This window comes from Macrobrachium rosenbergii, chromosome 47, assembly GCF_040412425.1.
Source record: "Macrobrachium rosenbergii isolate ZJJX-2024 chromosome 47, ASM4041242v1, whole genome shotgun sequence".
NCBI lineage: Eukaryota > Metazoa > Arthropoda > Malacostraca > Decapoda > Palaemonidae > Macrobrachium > Macrobrachium rosenbergii.
This window is the reverse complement of record NC_089787.1, coordinates 41614271-41634436: the sequence shown is the minus strand read 5'-3', so window position 1 is coordinate 41634436 and position 20166 is coordinate 41614271. Positions and strand designations below refer to the sequence as shown.

Genomic DNA, 20166 nt, shown 5'->3' with positions numbered 1-20166 from the left:
AAGGTAGGTAGAAATAATACCAGAACTCCACGCATACAGCTACATCATCCACTAAATCCCCCAGTGTTTGTTAACAGATTATTTCCATCCATCCATTAAACTAGGTGAAAATGAAGTAAGTTAACTCTAACAATGGGCTTATGGCTGCATAGTCATTCACTCAGGAACTTGGCCAATTCTGTCTCAGCTGATCAGGTCTCTTTGGCCTGGACTGATCCGACCAACCTTTCTTGCCAATGATTGGTTGTGACCAATGATGAAGTCAAACCATCAGTCCCACACGGGAAATATGGTTTTGTAGTTTCCTGGCCAGAAATATATGCATGTCACATCAAGCTGATTGACCATTGCATTGGTGATGCAGTTGTGTAAGTTGTCATGACCATGAATGCATTGATCTGGGATGCTCTGCACATGGTTGAGCTGATATTGCAGCTGCAATGCCTGTGTTGCTGTGCCTGCGGGCCAATCTTCCCTCAGTCCTTCTGTTTTTGGTCAAGCTATCCATATGAGAAACAACTGAAAGATTCTGTTATTGTCAGTTATATCCATCTGGCACAGGAATCACACCCATCCAAGGATCCTGACCAACAACTGATGTGTCTGTTACTAAAGTTGAAATGATACTCTAGAAGCTCGAGGTAGGTGGTGAGCAGGCAGTCCAAACAGTGGGCAAAGCTAATGACTAATGGCAGGCAGGGCCAGAGCAGGAGCTATACCTGGATGCAAAACTAAATAAACCCAAATTAATTCAGACAATATAGGGTTGAAAACTAACTCAACTGTCAAATTCCCCTGAAACTGGATTCCTAGGCAGAGAAAGATGGATCAGCAGTCAAAGGCCAGCAGTCCTGTGCACCTGAAGTGGATCTCCAGGCAAAAACATTTGGAACATCTGTCAGAAAAGGAACCCCTCAACCTCTCAAGTGCAACTCACAGATCAATTCAGACCACACCCTAAGCAGGAGCAGGCCTGCCCTAGGAGCAACTCTAGAAAAGCCTGGAGAATAAAGATTAAAACTCATACACTACTGATATTGCAAATAAGGCAAAACATTTATTCTTCAAAACCTGAAAATATTTTGACATTGTTACCATTTGTAAAAGTGCTACATGAACATGTTTGATTACTATATTCTTGCTAAAGTAAGATCTACCTATAAACCTTTTTTACATACAGGCACTGCAGTTTTACTTTTGCCAGCTAATAATGTTCCCTCAAAGTTGGGGTAATTTGAAGACAGTAAAAAATATTAATAATACAGATTTACAGCATTTAAGTTATTACTTACCCTTTAACTGTTCTAACATGATCTGCCAATATGGAAATATGTGTAAATCTTTGTAATGTCAAAATTTTGTTCTGATACTTTTGTTTATTTAGTTTTGTACTTTAACTAAGTATAACTTATATACGTCGTAGAGAAATCATACACAGAAATTCTGATTACTGTCTAGCAAAGATAACCATCCTAGGGTTAGGATATACCTATGAAAAATGTAACCTTCATCCTTTAGGATGCACAGTAAATTTTGGGAGCTTATTTCAGGAGAAAAATTGTCTTCCAAACTGGGAAATATTATACAGTAATTACATTCACCTCTACTTCTTATATTTCCCTACATGTAGGTGCTTTTGATGACTTGCCAGCTGTTAACCTGAAGATTAACCTACTTGTTCTAGCCTTGGAGAATGGAGCCCAGCTTAAAGGATAACTGCATATCTTCTTCAACAACAGGCATCCTTCCCAGGTATTCAGTCTCCCCTCTTTATGGATATGGTTGATGGTCAGGACAGGAAGGCTGGGACTCTTTCTCATCAACAGGAGCTTTTTGCAGGTTTTCAGCTTTCTTTGTAGAGATGTTCTGAGGTCAGGACAGCTCATTTAGCATAAAATTTTCTCAAGGATTGGAGGAGACAATGTCATGGCTGCATTCCAGGCTTGTCTCGCATCAGAGAATGGAGATGGCAGAGACAGGCCACCACAAGAATGCAGGAGGATCCATGTACTCTTGACATCTCCCCTCCCTGGGACTCAGCAGTTGGTTGCATCTGTTCTTTCTTCAAAGGACAAATACTGGTTCTCAGAGTCCTCTAGAATGGTCAGATTATTTTGGTTAAATTACATCACACCCAGTTTTTCTGAATCCACTGCTGCAATGCCTTGCTCTACAAGGAGACATAGCCAGACATTCTGCATAGCTGTGAAGATGTCTCTCAGGAACTTCCAAAGATGTTCTATGCCACCTGCAGACACCCAGGGAGACTTTTTTCCATTTTGATGTGATCTAGCTTACTTTTGAAGCAAAAATCTTTTAAGCAAACTGTTAAGAAATGCATTCTCACTTCATTGGATTTTGGGTCTCCCCAAATATGAGGTTCATCTTAAGGCAGCCTGTTCTGGTAACTGGGAGTTGCTTGCAAAGAGAGAATAGAGTCAACTGAAATTGCAGGTACAATATACCCCATTTTACAGATCAACAGGTGTTCATTTTTTTATCCTTCCTAGTTTCTAGGCAGCAAGAGTTAGCAATCGTTTCAGTGAAGTATCCTCACACTTACTTCCCTCTTGCACATGAGAGATCCAGGTACCTTACCTTAGGATGTCCACACACAACCATCAGTCATCCTGACTGTGGGTGTGTGTATGTCTGTGTATATGTTTGTTTGTTGCACCGAGGAAAGATGCACTCGCTTGATCCAGATTTAGCCTTTTGGGCTATTTGAATGTGATAATATGAAGGACCTACTCCAACTTTAGGCAAGTAGGACTTGCCAGCTTCAGGTTATTAGGCTCTGATTATTTAGCTTTGTTTCAGGTTTACTAGCCTTTGAGTTGGGAACTGGATTTAGCAACTTCTGCACCTGTGAATCCATTCATCTTTTTTGTCAATGTTACGATTATCTTTATGGCTTATGATGTAGACCTCTTATTCTACAATCCACACATTGTTTCGACTTTTACAGCTGTGACTCTCAGCCCTTCAGAGTATTGAGTTCTTTATTAACCTCAAGGACATTTTGTTCCAGTCAGCATTTCAGAAGTGTTTGTAGCTATTGTAGAAGTGATGGTTTTGTACAACAGATAAATATAATTTTTAAAAACAAAATTCATTTCACGTGTACAACCCATTCTTTAAATATGTAGTGTAACACCTCCAACCCCCATTCACTATTTGCACCCTTAACGGGACTGCAAAAGCCAGGTTTTTACATACATGGAAGCCAGAAGATGGTGATCTACTTGCTATTCAGGAATTGAATATTTAGGATTCACAGACTCTTGAATAAAGCAGTCATGTAAATGATAATTTTGTAGACAATAAATGAACTTTGCTTATGAATATGATAAATATCACTGTGACTGCCAACTCTTTATCTTAGGTTATTATAATCATTTACATGTGTACAGAATTAATTTTGGTTCTTTATCTTTTAAAATGTCACTTAAAAGAATGAATAATTTGTCACTTAAAAGAATGAATAATTTTGTATCCAGTGGAAGATGATTAATAAATGTCTTTGCATTTGAAAAAATAAGTTTTTATGTATCTTCCAAATTGTATGGTTTTTAGTCTTAAATAGAGAGCTGAATTATGTATCTACTTTCAGGATACAACCAAGGGAGAAGAAAAAATACTGGACATTACTTCAGGACAACATATGTTTATTATACTCAGGAGACAGCTGTTGTTTTCTAGTGTGAGCTTTGACATGTAACATGCTGAATTTAGTCCATTTGAACTTCTGTTATTCTGAGCCTTCATCTCTCCTGGTTAGAAGTTCAGTTTTATTATCAAGTAAGGAAAGAGCCATTTGAATAATTTTTTTCATGAAAGCTGTAGTATTTGATTTTAAGATTATAAAGTAACTTCTGTTTAATTGTAAATCAGTGTTACAGTATTATAGAATGATGTTCTAGAAATACTTTTGAACCGCATTGTTACATTTACAAAATAGAGCTCAGATAAGTAGATGCAACTTAAAATAATGGATAGGAAAATGTCTAACACAAAAGTATTTTAGGTAAACATTTCTTGTCCTTTGTGGTAATTAAAGTAGTAGTACTACAAAACTTTCTTGCCTTGAATTTTAATATTGTTAAAATGAAGTTTGTTTTACTGGAACAAATTTATTGATTTGTGTAATGTTAGAGATTTTTAAGGATTAGTTATGTGCTTTAAGATGAATTTCTTTACTTTGTGAATTTTACTCAGGTAATCTGAGCTCTGATAATTAACAGAACTTTAGACAAAAAATACTGTGAAAATGAATTCAGATGTAAATAGTGATGGAGCAGACCCTTTATCATACACTATCAAAGAAGAAGACAAAGATGTGGATGATGTTCATATGTCAGAGTTTGTTGATTGTAGTAAATTTTGCATCGCAACAATTGACATAAAAAAGGAACCAACAGCAGTTGACATAAAAAAGGAACCAGGAACTTTTGATTCTAGTGATAATGGAATGGAAAGTATGTATATTGGAGCACAGAATGATAGAAGTGGAGAGGAAGGAACTGGTTCACCAATGGCTGGGAAAGGTGAAACAGCTCTTAAATGTGATATTTGTGCAAACACATTTCCAGATGAAGATACCCTCATAATGCACTTGAAAATTCACATAGGGGAGAAGCCTTATACTTGCCAGGAATGCGGTAAGGGATTTATTTTAAATGATACTCTTCAGATGCATTTGAGAATCCATACTGGAGATAGGTTGTATACATGCAAAGAATGTGGTGAGAGATTTAATTCAAACGAGACCTTGGAAAATCACATGAGAATTCACACAGGTGAGAGAGCATTTTTATGTAAGGAATGTGGAAAAACTTTCAATTCAAATGTGACACTGAGGAATCACCTGAAAATTCACGCAGGCCATAGACCACACACATGCCACCGGTGTGATAAGTCGTTTCAGCGAGAAGAACATCTGAAGGACCACATGAGAATTCATACTGGTGAGAGACCATTTGTTTGCAATGAATGTGGGAAGACTTTTAGCCAAAATGGGAATCTCAAGAATCACATGAAAATTCACACTGGAGAGAGACCATTTCCATGCAAGGAGTGCGGCAAATCGTTTTTCAGAGGAGCGCATCTCAATGAGCACATGAGAACTCACACAGGTGAGAAATTATATGAATGCACAGAGTGTGGAAGGGCTTTTAGTGATAGGGGAAAACTCACGGTTCACATGAGAATTCACACTGGAGAAAGACCATTTGAATGCAGCCATTGCAGAAAAACCTTCAATCAAAGTGGCACTCTCAAGAACCACTTGAAAATTCATTTGGGAGAAAAACCATACGAATGTATTGAATGTGGGAAGTCATTTAGTGAAAGTGGAAGTCTTAAAAATCACATGAGAATTCATACGGGTGAGAGACCATTTATTTGCAATGATTGTGGAAAAACGTTTAGTGAAAGATCGACTCTCAAGAAACACATAAGAATACACACTGGAGAAAAACCCTTCACGTGCTCTGAATGTGGAAGGACTTTTAGTCAAAGCGGAAACCTCAAAAATCACATGAAAGTTCACACTGGAGAAAAACCATTTGCATGTGATGAATGTGGAAAGACATGTAGTGAAAGAGGGGCTCTTAAGAAGCATATGAAAGTTCACAAACTTCCTGTATAGAGAGAATATTTTATTTGATGATTATGAAGGGAATTTACCTATGAGAGGAAGTCAGAGGGAAATAACAAGTCTGATGGAGGATAGTCACTTATGAATGTGTACAGCTGGCTAAATTTATTCATAGTACATTGGTGTGATGCTTGTCCAAGAGTATTCTGTCAGTGAAACTGGTATGCCACCCTCTGACCTCTGTATAGTCATCAGAAGAATTATTTGATAAATAGTCTTTTATAATATCAATTGTCATTATATAATAATTTTGTATGTTATATATTTATACATATTACCAAATTTGAGTATTTTTTGTTAAGTGAAAGTGTTAGGAACCATGTGAGAGTTATGGATGGAGCCTTATAGCTCTCAGGTAAGTGTAAAGTGGATTATTATACTGTACTGTATATCTTAATCAGTTTGGATTAGAACCCATTTTATTGTGTGGGAATCTAAAATTCCTGCTACTGATGTTCAAAACAGAAGTTATTACCACTTGTTTTGCAGTGGTTTATAAATTACAGCACAGTGACATGATATCCCTCTGTTAAGTTCTTTAAACATTTTCTTGTATTCTTTAAGAATAATCATATGACCATAAATAGTTATGAAGCATTCTATAAATGAAAAATCATTCTGAAGGATGTGTCTAGCAACCTTCTTTATTATATCTTACAGCCTTTCAGGATTTTAGAAATAATCATGGAAGAGCTCCAATTGAATTATTTTTATATAAGTAACTTACCCAGTAATTACATACCTATAGTTTCTTTTAACTGGCGGCTAAAATTCTGAAATTGCGGGTTACGCTAGTTTGTTTTGGTTATGGCGACATGTCCCGCCCACTTTCCGGGGAAGAATAGGTACAACACAGCAGAGAGCTTCAATTTGTTTCTGCTGGCTGATGGTTGAAGTACTGTGGTTGGCAGCAGCTTAGAGTTCCTTGCAGACACTTCAAATCTAGGTTGGGGAGCTCTTTTAGGGGCAAAAGGTGTCAGGTACCTGGTCCCAGAAACAGAAAGACTGGGACATCAATGTGAAGGAATTACAGACGATCTTTCTAGGCCTGCAGTGCTTTGCCTCAGATGTGTGTAGCAAGACTATAGCAGTGCATTCGGCCAGCATGACTGCACTGGTATACATCAAGAAACGGGGGACTCACTCTTTCTCTCTGTACAAAACACAAAAGTTGTTCTTCTCTGGTTAAACCGAAACAACACGCAAGTGGTGACCCGCTCTATCCAAGGAAACTCAACGTTCTTGCAGACGAATTGAGCCACCAGAAACAGGTCCTTCCCACTGAATGGACGTTAGATCCATTGGTTTGCCTGTACCTGTGGAAGCTCTGGGGGAAACCATGATAGATCTATTCGCGTCCTCCAGGAACCATCGACTTCCTCTCTTCTGCTCACCAGTACCGGATCCTTGAGCATGGGCGACCGATGCAATGTTGCAGGACTGGCTGGGCAAAGATCTGTATACCTTTTCCCCATTCAGTTTGGTGAGACAAGTACTCAGCAAGTTCTGGTCTCATCACAACCTGTCTATGATTTTGATAGTCCCCTTCTGGCCAGCAAAGGAGTGGTTTCCGGATCTGCTGGAACTCCTTGTGGATTTTCCTGAGGCTGCTACTGCAGAAGCAACAACTTCTCAGGCAACCACACTTCTGACGGTTTCACCAAAACCTGTCTACTCTGGCCCTAACAGGATTCAAACTGTTAAGCAACTGCTCTGAAAGAAGGGCTTTTCAAGAGCAGCTGCGGATGTGATTACTAAGTGCAGAAGGCAATCTTCAGATAAAGTCTACCAGGCTAAGTGGTCTATCCTCAGGTCTTGGTGTAGACGAAATAATTTGCCCTCTTCTAGTACCTTTGTAATAGAAATAATGGACTTTCTGCTTTTCTTATGCTCGGCTAAAGGTCTCTCCACTTCTACCATTAAGGGCTACAGGTCAGTGCTTAGCTTTGTTTTCCACCACAGAGGAACGGACGTATCTTCCAACCAAGATTTGTCCAATCTTATTAAGTCTTGATATCACAAAGTTTAAAGAAAAGCCTTTAGTGTCCTGGAATTTGGGCATAGTGCTTAGGTGGATGGCCATGGCCAGTTCACGTTTTGAGCCCATGCAGTCCACCTCTTTAAGGGACCTTACCAGGAAGACTCTTTTTCTGGTCGCCTTGGCCACTGCAAAAAGGTCCAGCGAGATCCATGCTTTGGACAAAAATCTCAGCTTTTCTCAGGGGAGTGCAGTTTGTTCCGTTTCCCTAGGATTCCTACCTAAGAACGAATCACCATGGAATCCATGGCCTCATTCTTTTACGATTAAGAGCTTGACTGAGATAGTAAGCCCATCAGAAGAAGAGAGAACTCTCTGTCCGGTGAGGGCTCATTAAGTCTTATCTCCACAGAACAAAGTCCATTCGTGGTACTTCAAGAAATCTTTGGTGTTCTGTGAAATGTCCCTCATGGCCTCTGTCTAAGAATGCCCTGGCATTCTTTCTCAGGGACCTTATTTCAGAAGCTCATTCCATGGTTAGCGAAGACTCTCTCTCGTCATGTAGGGTAAAGGCCCATGAGATAAGAGCTGTTGTTACATCTTTGGCGTTTAAGCACAATTTATCCCTCTCTTCTATTGTACAGTCGACATTTTGGTAGTGCAAGTCAGTGTTTGCATCTCATTATTTATGATTTATGATCAATGCAGTACCTTGGGTCTGTTTTACGCGGCTGGCGTGGTGTTGGGGGAGGAAACATAGAAAGCAGTGTCCCTTCTTTACTCTCTTCGCCTTGCAGTCCTTTAGTTTTAATGGTTGGGTATTGGTGTTTTTAATTTTGTTTTGGTGGTTGTGGTGACTATATTTGTTCTGGTTATTTTGTGTGGTACTGCGCCCTGGGCAGGGGCATCTTGTATTCTTTGCTAGCCATCGGAATTTAGTCCATCGCTGCAAAACATCTACTGTAGTAGTAGTAGGCCCTCAAGGCTATATCGCCTCGCCTCTACTGGATAAGATGAGCACCAACCAGAGGTAGTATCTACCTGTAGCAGCTCTCTTATCAGGTAAGGTTCAGCAAGATTGATTCAGTGTTAGCAAATTTCTATTCTCAAATTCACTACTATTAATAATGTTTTTGGGTAGATATGTCCAGCCTTCCAACCTCCATTCAGTGTGGGAATTAGCTATGTAATTACTGGGTAAATTACTTATATATAAATGACATTTTTATAATAAAATAAGGTTTTATATATACTTATCCAGTAATTACGTGATCAGAGCCTGTCTGCCTCCCCTTGCTCAGACATAAAGACATAAACAAATTAAAGCTCTTTGTTATGTTGTACCTATTCTTCCCCCGAAAGTGGGCTGGGCATGTCACCATAACCAAAACAAACTAGTGTGACCTGCAATTTCAAAATTTTAAGCTGCCAGTTAAAAGAAACTAATTGCTATGTGATTACTGGGTACGTATATATAAAACCTTATTTTATTATAAAAATGTCATGTTGTTAAACAATCCAGCACTCCACCTTTCCTTGTCTGGCTCCCAACTGTTAATGATATTCAGTCATTGATTTTCAGTTAGGTGGAAATCACATTCTTTAGTGGACCTGTGTAGCAGCTGGATTTAAAGTGGAGACTGATCTTAGGTGAACGTGATGGGCCCAGAAGGGAAGAGGTAGTTGTGTTTTTTTAAGTAGATGCAAGAAAAAAATGTTCAAGTACAGCAGAACTTCAAAGATCTGCATTAATTTAGGGACCTTTTTTTAAAGATCTATATCTTTTCTAGGTTTAGTAGCTGGCTAGCCTATAATATGATGTTAAGATGTGACACTATTTTACTGTATTCCCCAAGAAGTTAGCAATGATAATAAAAATAATATAGAAGTGGTAAAGTAGAGTTTCTCAAAATTTAATTTTTTTATTTGCAATTTAGAGGTGTAATGAGGTTGAATCTTTATATTTAGGAACTAATATCCAATACAGGTTCTCCTGAGTTGTAATTCCATGAAAAACTATAAAAAGGTAAATTCAAGTATGGACAGGCAGAATAAAATTTGGAAATCAAAATAGACCAGAAGAATTCAAAGACACCGCACCTACTGTTATGAGAAATGTCCGATAGGAGGCTAGAGATGAGTAGAGATTTATGGAAGATGTTGCACAGGAAAGATTTATGTGGCTGAATTTCACAGAGGCCTGTTGTGTTTCATGGCATTAGAGGTGACGATGGTTTGAAAACCTGATTACTTCTTACCATTGTCATATAGTGTGCAGAAATCCTACCTTTTCTCCAAATAAATAAATAAATACCTGTGAGTTCATGAACAAGCAAAAAAAAAGAGATGAAGTCATAAGGTCAGTCCAGCGGTATAGGCTGAGTAATAACAGCATTGTTATCTTGGCATTTACCCATCTAGAAGCAAACACTACCATCTTGTAGGAGAACTGGAAAAAGAAATAACCACCATATTACTCCAGGGATAGGTTGAACAAGCATGCAACAAAATGGTAAGGATTGACATTGTCTAAGGAGAGAGAGAGAGAGAGAGAGAGAGAGAGAGAGAGAAGAAACCAGTATGGGGACTCCTAAGAAACACACTCACTTTATAAAATAAAAAAGAGATATCACAAGAACAAAAGGAAAAACACAAATACAGTTGACCCCTGGTATTTGTGGGGGATGTGTACCTCAACCCCCCACAAATAGCTAAAATCTGAGAATACTTAAAACCCCTCTAAAAACGCTTAGAACCGCCTATTTTGAAATTTCAAACAAAAAGAAACCCTCTAAAAATGCATATACAGTACCCGAGTATTTTAATAGTTTTATCACAAAAAGTGCATTTAGTCTTGAAAATATGAAAATTCAGTAACTAGTGAATATTTCTCAGTGAAAAATACTGTGAATAGGCAAATTTTCCGCGAATAATGCCTATATAGTATATGTTCCATATACTGTATAGATCCACGGATCGGTGAGTCTGCGAATCTGGAACCATGAATAGGTAGGGGTCAACTCAATATCAGGGCCCATCTAATGAGAGACAGTGAGAGAGGAGAGAAAATTATGCTTGAGTTCCATGTACAAAATTAAGTCAAATTAAATTGGTGCATGGTAAGCGATATGTATACAGGTTTTGTTTTCAGCACTGATTGAGAAGATTAGTGTAATAATAAGAGAGAAAGAATTTTGATGGAACAGTTGTAACTAATGTTTTAAAGGCAACCAGTAAGCTATCAAAAGTATCTAATTAGACCATGTTGCTGTGCTGGGTCTTGTTTCTTGAAGATTGATGATATAAACTTTCATAGCCAAGTGCCTATTGCATCTTTCCATGATTCTGTAGGGCTGACTACCAAGATTATTTTTGGGGGGAATGTCAGTAGTATATCATTTTACCCATGATTGGCCGATTGTAAACCTTGACCTCTTTTGCTGTTTATTGCAATCATAGATTAACAGCAATAACTGTAGTCAATGAGTAACCTTTAGTTTACATAAAAATGTTTACAGAGCTTACCACCAGAAATTTCACGTCACTTAAAATGTAGAGCTTAACTAAATATTGATGGTAATAATGACTGTTTTTTAAGATTTACCTATTAGTCCTATAGTTCCACCCATAATTTTCATTTGGCTCCTCACACTTTCTTTTAGAAGATGTAATGCTTCAGTGATATTCATATTTGGTATTGTGCATCTATAACATATGAAATGTTGAATTAATGACAGTTGATATTGAAAAAGATTGGGGAAATAAATTGTTAGTTCTGATCATTTTAAAGAGATCTGCTCACATGTTGTTGTAGCTTTAGTTAATGAATTCATCAGGCCAAAATGTTTTTGTGCCAGTGTACCAGATATTGGGTGCAGCCAGCTGTACAAAAGGCAACCTCTCAATAATTGGAATATGTTTTGTGGTTGGTTACTTTGGTTTAGTTTATTTTGAAGTATGTTGTTATGCAAAATTTAAATTTTTTTTTAATAACTAAAAATTGATAGATTTAATGATACTTTAGGATTCAGCATGGAAATTGTTCAGTAGTAAATGGTACATAAATGATTAAAAGAGCCTGCTGGTATATTCTCAAGTGGCATAATAGTAAGTTGAGCTAAAATATTTGGGAAATGACTGTGATTAAATTACTTTTATTATACTATGTACATATATACTAAGTACTGAATGATTGTAAACCTCATTGTTTATTCTTATTTGCAATTCTCAGTTTTTAGGCCATTCCACTTTTTCAGTTTCCATGATATGAAATTTACTTGCGTATCATATTTGTCTTTATTTAAACTTTCTAGCTCTGTTTTGAAGGAAATGTTACTGTTTATACAGATTTAACCATTTATTTGCATAATTATTTATTGGTTGGTGTAAAAAATTCTCAATTTAAATGTAAAATAACAATTACTGCTATGAGATTGTTATGGATAGTTTCCTTTGCAAAGTGCAATCATCTCATGAACAAGAATTGAAGGTTTTTATGAATTGGTAGTTTATAATTTAGAAAATATTATACCATTTGGAGATTTCCTTTGAGATGGAGGTTTTAAGTAGAATAATTTTGTTTTGTCAGAAGCCATTATGATGTTATAAAGTGGTTGAACAAAACCACTGAATTATTTGGCAGCTCATAAAGCTTCCTCAAAGGATGTGTTCTTAGAAGAGAGGTGAAAATTGGAGCAAGGTAAAGTTGACAGAAGTTGGACAGCTTAGTAGAAGATACCAAAAGGGGCAAATGAAACTATAACCAGATCAAGTGTAACCAACCCTGCCATTGATCATTTAAGATAAATGGCAGATTCTGTGGAATAATTATTCTGATAAAAACAAATTAAAACAGGATAAAACCCATTGTCAGATTGTGGCAGTATTCACTAGTTTTCATTAAGGTAATTCTGCCATGATATTGAATTGGTTGTCCACAAGTATTCAATTAATAGCCCATATGTATGCGGTGAATCCTGGTCAGCACTAAATTTTTTAGCATATTTTATGTGAATATCCAAACTTAACCAACAAAGAATGTCGGGTTTGGGAACAAATCAGTTAAGAAAATTTTGTCAGAATCTTCATCATTTAGTTTTTCCAGCCATTAAATTTTTAAAGAACTTTGAAGTTAAATAAAATATTGGTTCATCCTCATGAGAGTAAAGTATTTTACCTCAGAGGTCTGTTTAAACTGCCTAAAGATTGTGATAACTTCGGTTATCCTCAAAATAAAATTTTATATAGTATCTTGGTGATCATAGAAGTTCCATTCAGTATATTGCTTGAATGACAGTGAGATGTCAGCGCAGTAAAACTCGCAAGGTTTCCTCACATGTCTCCGGTTTGCAAGAAGGCTGGTAGGAGATATTGATCTGCTTGATTTTAACATACTGCCATAGTCTGAGCCATACAACATTGAGGAATATCTTCACTTCTGTTGGTTTAGATCTTATGAGATGGTTGCTGCAACACTTTATTATTACTCTTAGTTCTTTAGAAAGGGTCTACTGCATTGTATTTTTTTTTCTCAGCAAAATAATGCACCAAAAGAGCCAAACAAATATCCCCATCTTACAACATGGGATCAGGCGATGTTATGTTCAGAATCACTCTCTCATAATCACCTTGCAGCTCTTGTTCAATCTTCAATACTTTCTCCACTTCCTTCATCTTGTTAGTTAGAGGAGTGGTGTAGTGTGACAAACAACTCTCTCTACATATGCCATTTCCTTTCATTCTCCTCTCACCTGTACATCAAATCAAACATTGCTACATTTAGGGTACATGTTATAATCTGTATTTTTTTCATTACTAGATATTTTGGGTCTTATTTGATTTGGTTAAATGTTGTTGTTTAGATTGTAAAGTTCTATTTATTTTATGATGTAAATATGTCTTCAATCATGATTTTTTTTTATTATGACTTAAGGAAAAAATATATCAGAGGATTAAGCAGAAGAGTAGTGGTAGTACCATTTTGTTTTTTTGAGATTGGTAATAGTTTAAGCAGAATATTGAAAATGGCAGGGTTTTTATGATGTAGAATACAGCAAACTTTAGAAGACTGTTAAACATTTGGGAGTAATTACAGTGTCTGGTTATTGTTAGGATAGAGAAGGTAAGATGGGCTATTTGCTGAAATATACATGTACCTGTAAAATCAGCTTAATATTTATTGCCATACTACCATTATAGTATATTACAGCCAATTTAATATAAAGGGTTGTTATGTTTTGAATACTCAACACTAGTCTGATCTTGTGCACTGTTCATATTTACACACAAGAGGATAAGAGAATAAGACGTGCTCATTTGCAACAGAGGAGACAAGATTCCACATTATCTGCTTGGTAATGTTTAGTAGGGTGAACAGGGTAGTATTTTAAACATAAATGGGCAACCATTCCTAAAGGTATCTTACTTTATTGGTATGCTACCATGTATGAGTAGCCTTGTTGTATTGTTTTGTAACCAGACCAGTGAGTCACATGTCTAGACTCAATGGCTGTTCATGTTTTTTTATGTTCCTCAGGCATCTTCTTATTAGCATTATTGTACTTGTTACGTAACCATGTAAGCCAGCAATCATTAATAAGGAAATTGTCTATATTAAGTTGTTCAGCAAACACCTGCTTGTTGCTTTTGGCTCTGTACTACTAGAGGGATTTTTTCAGTTATTTGATTTAATGCCATTCTCAGTGGAAGTCTTCTTTTAAAACTTAATGGCCTTTAGGTTTTTTGTTTGCCTCATAGTAGCATAACTAATGTTGGTGTACCCATTGTGCAATTGAGTGAAATATTTGAGTTCATGGTTAGATGAGACCTTTATAAACCATAATAACGTACAGTTTGATGCTACCGTTTACACATCTCATTTTATGTTTTTCCATCCCACAGCACCCCCTAAATAAGAGACTTATTGGGAGTCTTGATTTTATGAAATGATAAAATTAGTCCTGAAGAAATATGATTTAAATCTAAATCAACTGTATTAGTTTTAGTGTATTGAATTTGGTCATGGTATATTTCTGGAGAAATTACTTTGTGCATTTGTTTTGAATGTTGTTATGCTCACGTTCAGTACAGTAGTTAGCATTTTTTTAATTTTCTCAGTAGTAAGAAAATGTGTTATTAGCAACCATGTATTTCCAAAATAAAGACAACCAGAACCTTGCATGAACCCTTAGAACTACTATATAAAAAGATTGCATGTATACCAGTTATATATTTTATGTAAAAATAAAAAGAGTATAGTGCATAAAAACAGTATACAGTACACCGTTGTAATTTCTTGGAATTTCAGAGACATACCTGAAAAGCTAGATTACAAAATCTTAAATGCTCCAGTATATGCTAGGGAAAAATTACATCAGGGTAAAAGTATATATAAATTATCAATCAATCAATCATTTCCTGTGGCACCCTTTGGCCTACCTCTACCTCTTCTACCAAGGGCAACCCATCCCGGTGTATCGCTTTCTATTCCCTGTCTTCTGTACACATGGCCTAGCCACTTCCATCGTGAGAACCTAACATACCCATCAACCAGCTGCACCCCTGTTACTTCTCCAATTCTGTTATTTGATATTCTATCCCTCCAGTTAATTCCTAATATTCTTTGGAGTGCCTTATTTTCAAATGCTGAGAATTTATTATCCAAAGTCACTGTACTGTACCTTGACTCATGCCCACAAATCAAAATACTCCTAACCATTACCTTACAAATTTTGATTTTTGTATGCACAGAAAAATTGCTATTATTCCAAATATTTTAAGCATTCTCATTGCCTGATGAGCCTTTTTTAATCTTTCCATAAATTCTGTGCTGAGAGAATTGTCCTTACCTAAATAAGTATCTAAATATTTAAACTTATCAACTTGCTTTACAACCATGCCTTCAGTTATACAATTTGGTGCATTTTTAATACTATATTCATATTCATGATTTCAGTTTTTCTGCCATTAGTAACCAAACCAGCCTTTCGACCTTCACTCACTAGACAATCCAACACTCACTGCATCTTTTCTGGCCCCTCGAAGATCGAAACTATTTCATCAGCATAATCTAAGTCAAGAAGTTTCCCATTTTCTCCCCATTTCTTTTTTAACCCTTCTCATAACACAATCTGTGACCAGAACAAACAACAGGAGAGACAGAATGCCATCCTGAATCACACCAGACTTAACTTCAAATGGATCACTCAAAAACCCATCAACCATCACTACAAGATGTGCCCTCATGCATGTTCATAATAACCCTCACAAACTTTTCCGGTATTCCATAACACCTCATGATTTTTCCCATAGTCCATCTCAAAATACTATCAAAGGCCTTTTCAAAATCAACAAAACAGAGACTTAACCGAGTTCTCATTTCATTCAAAATCAACAAAACAGAGACTTAACCGAGTTCTTTTTCTTTAGCTTGTTGCATTAAATGCTTAACTATGAAGATCTGATCACTGCTACCCTGTCCCTTTCTAAAACCAGCCTGTTCATCCCTCAGAGTACCATCAACCACTGGCTCCAACCTATTCAACAATACTCTACTGAAAATTTTCAAGGCTACAGGTGACAAAGTGATTCCCCTCCAATTACCACACCTACTCAGATGTCCTTTCTTTTGAACTTTAATGATCACACCATTCTTCCAACCTGATGGTATTATCCCATCACTCATATCTCAATGAATAACATCTTCAAGACAAATACTGATCTATCCTCTCCACTTTAAACATTTCTGGGAATAAACAATCCTCTCCTGGTGCCTTATAATTCTTTAAATGTTTTATTGCCTTAACTACTTCTAGCCTGATCTCACCTTCATCAATATTTAAATCTTCCTAAGCAGGTGGTACATCCTTTTCTTGGGGGACTGGTCTATTAAGATCTGTCTCAAAGTGCTCTTTCCATCTATTTCTGATTTCAACATTTTTGGTCGATAAATTATCTTCCATATCCCTGACTGGTATATCCTTATGCTTACCAGCACTGCCGCTCAGCTCTCCAATTGCTTTATATGCTACCCTTTTGCTCTGACCATCATTTTTATTCATTAATTTTTCAGTTTCTGCAACCTTTTCATTAACAGATCTTCTTTTAGCTCTCTTGGTTAGTCTTTTAACTTCCCTATCCAAACCCAAGTACTTGGTTCTTGTTAATTCAAAATCTTCATCATCAACAAAATGCATCTCACTCCTCAATTTTGCCTCACCTCTCTTTTTGATCGTATCCCATGTTTCCTCAGACATCCACATCTTTTTCCTCAATCTGACTCTCCTTCTGATCATACAACCAGCAGCCTCATGCAAAGCTGTATTCACATCCCCTGACATCTCATCTACACTTCTCTCTCCTTTCTCCAACATTTCCAACACCAAAAACCTTTTTATGCATTCTATTCTAAATTATTTTTGCAATGCTGAGATCATGATCACTACCAATATATGCTCCCCAATTAACTGGAACATCTAACAAAGAGCTTCTATGCCTTTTACTAACAGCAATATGATCTGATTTTTATATTCCACACGGTGACACCCATGTTGTCTTTTGTATACAGTATTGTGATGTTGAAAAAGTGTGCCCTCTGTGACTAAGTCATTTGCTAGACAGAAACTCCCAGACCTTACTCCATTCTCACTCATTCTACCACCAACACCTATCTTACCCATACAAACCTCAAATCCCTCATTCAAGCAGCCCATCAATGCATTGAAGTCTCCAATACAAATCAAAACATCATGTCCAGCAACTCCTCCAATTCCTTCCTGCAGCTTTCCTTAAATATGTCTTTCCTTTCATAAGGTTCATTATTAGTGGGTGCATGACACACAAACAGACTGAGGTTACCATGATTTTACTTGAACCGTGCATACAACAATCGCTCATCCATAGGATCCCATTCACATAGAGCCTTCTCTGCCTTGCATCCCAACAGCACTCATACTCCCTGATACAGTAATGCATTCCATCCCGTCAGCCACACATCAACAAACATAAATTATTCTCCAATCCAGTTAATTGAATCCAGTTAATCTTGTCTCTGTTACAGCACAAATATCTAATTCATAACTTTGAAAAACTGCCACTAACTCCTCAGTTTTGCTATCCTGATTTAGCACTCTCACATTCCAGTTGCCAATTTTGATAGTACTGTACTTTTAGCCTGAATAAAAGAATTAGGAGACCGTGAGAGTCTTAGCACCCCCTGCCCATTTAAGGGCTGCATGGGACTGGGGGCCATTCCTCTTCTGTCAGAGTCCATCAAGGTTTCTTTGGTTAACTACATGAACACTTCGCCACTGTGTTACAGTCGCAGTAGGCAGCTAACTTGCCTGCATACCCCGAAAGGTTCAGCTATGCTGAGGCCAATTGGATGCTGGCATGCTTCCTAACCATTTCACTCTCAAGGAGTTTATCTTCCTGGGAAGCAAGCAACTCCCCCCTGCTCCCAGGGGCATTGATCTGTGCAAGTATCACAATGTAAATTATACTGCCTAAAAATTTCTTTAATATTAGATGGGTATCCTGATTTTATGGCTGTTACCTTGATTGTATTATATTATTCTTGAAAAGTTATTTAACCGGGCCCCAAGACCATACGTAGAGACTCTCATGGGACTTCCTTGAGGAATTCATTCGTAGCTTAGGGGTGACAATGGGTGCAAGGTAAAAGTGAAAGAAGTAGGACAGCTAAGTTGAAAGAGATCAAAACGAATGGATAATGAAAGGCAATGTATCAGGGGGCTGAAGAGTCACTGCTAAAAAACTTTAGTACCATTTGCATAACCTGAGATGATGTAGAAGTAAATTATGGAAGTCAAAATGTATTATATTTGCTATTTTGCTGACATTTTCCCATACCATCTTTCAGAGTTTTGTTTGGTTTTTTATGACTGTACTTGATTTACTTTGAAATGTCTGCAAGAATAGTGCATTTGTATTTGTAGAATATTGAGTAAATTATTTATTGAAATGAAGGTCTCCCTCCCACCATTGCCCATTGATTGACTTTTATTATGCCAGCACAATTTGCTTTGCATACCTGTGCCACACAATTGGGAAATATGATTAGCTTCATGACTGAATTGTAAGCTTTGAAACAAGGAGAAGCAATCAAAATGGTTGGTATTATGGCTGTGACAGAGGGATTAGAAATCATAGGCTAGTTTTGTTAATTGGCTCCGATATACTAGTCAGTCTACATAACTGTCTCCATCATAAAAAAAAAATTTATTCTCTTAATTGAAGGCCAATATGATTCTCCTTTCTACCGTAAGCCTGAATAAAAAAAAAGGTGGGGAAAGTGTAATCTCACTGAGTGGAAAGTCTTGAACTTCCCTGTTGGAAAATAGGTTAGGTTTCAGTTAGCAAATAGTGTACAGTAATTTCATTCACACTAACTCTACCTGGTTAAATCTCAGACACTTAACGTTGTAATTTTTGTTATCCTCATACAGGCATTAACAATTTCGTTTGGCGAGTGAAGAGCATGCCTAATGTCACCACTGAAAGCTGCTTTAAATATCTGAAAATGGTCTCCTAAGGAAAATAACACAAACGAATTTAAGACTTGAACATACTCTTGACTCTTGTGCTTTACCTTGCTTCATTTCGTGAACCTGTAAAAGTGCCAAGTGGAATTTAGTGTATGAACATTAGTTCGAGAATTCGTGATTGAATGTTTTAAATATAGATAGTCAAAGATATCAAGATTTTTAAAAATTTAATATTATTGATAACATTGTGCTGGCTTTTTTGGACATTTCATTCATTTGTTGATATATCATATTTTTTCTTGTTATTTGTTAGAGGATTTCTTTTTCATCTTGCTTACAACCATGAAATACAGAATGTTAGTTTTTATCTATTCTACGTACTTGCATACCTCTTGCCTTCAACTGTGAAGCCTTAAAAATGTTGGTAGTTTGGCAGTTATGTGCACTTGGTTAAGTGCTAAAAGATGTACTGTATATTTATTATAAAGTATATTGGGTCCTAATGAGTAGTGTAATTAGTGTAGCATTAAGTATCTACTAACCAAAATGCTGTACTATGTCTGTATGTGAGAGTAACCTGTTGCTTTCAAAAAATCTCTTCTACTGTGCACAGTACCAGTTTCCGGTGGTGTAACTGTAGTATATCAGTCTTTTATTAATGATATATATAGTTTTAAGGGCAGAAAGATCAGTCAGTTTTTATCATGAATCATTAATTCTGTAGTCAAATACATCATCCCTAGCTTGATGCTTTGAGATTTTTTTATCCCACTGTGATTGCATTCCATTTACAGTATTTGTTAAACTCAGACATCATAAACATGCTATGCAACTGGTTTTCCAAACATTAAAGTAAAGTAGCTTCTAGTTGATCAGAACTTGGACGGTTCCTCATCAATGAAGCTGATGTTGTAACTTGATAGCTGTTTTGTTGGTCTTGATTACTGGGTTTAAGCAGCGTAGGGTGAAGTCAGCACGTGGGTGAATGTTAGACTATACTGACACTTGAGCTTCTGTGACCAATA

General features: G+C 36.8%; 2 protein-coding genes across 2 annotated transcripts in view; both read left to right on the top strand.

Moving 5' to 3' along the window:
• The window catches only part of LOC136830800 (phospholipid phosphatase 5-like), a 152693-nt gene that overhangs the window by 5646 nt on the left and 126881 nt on the right, over positions 1-20166 (top strand). Inside the window, exon 3 of the mRNA XM_067090722.1 lies at positions 3614-3801. The gene's annotated coding sequence lies outside the window, so the exon portion shown is untranslated. The remainder of the gene's footprint in view (positions 1-3613; positions 3802-20166) is intronic.
• On the top strand, positions 3813-19889 carry LOC136830799 (zinc finger protein 271-like). The gene has a single exon (XM_067090720.1). The coding sequence runs from the start codon at positions 4271-4273 to the stop codon at positions 5648-5650; it is 1380 nt and encodes a 459-aa protein (XP_066946821.1). The 5' UTR covers positions 3813-4270; the 3' UTR covers positions 5651-19889.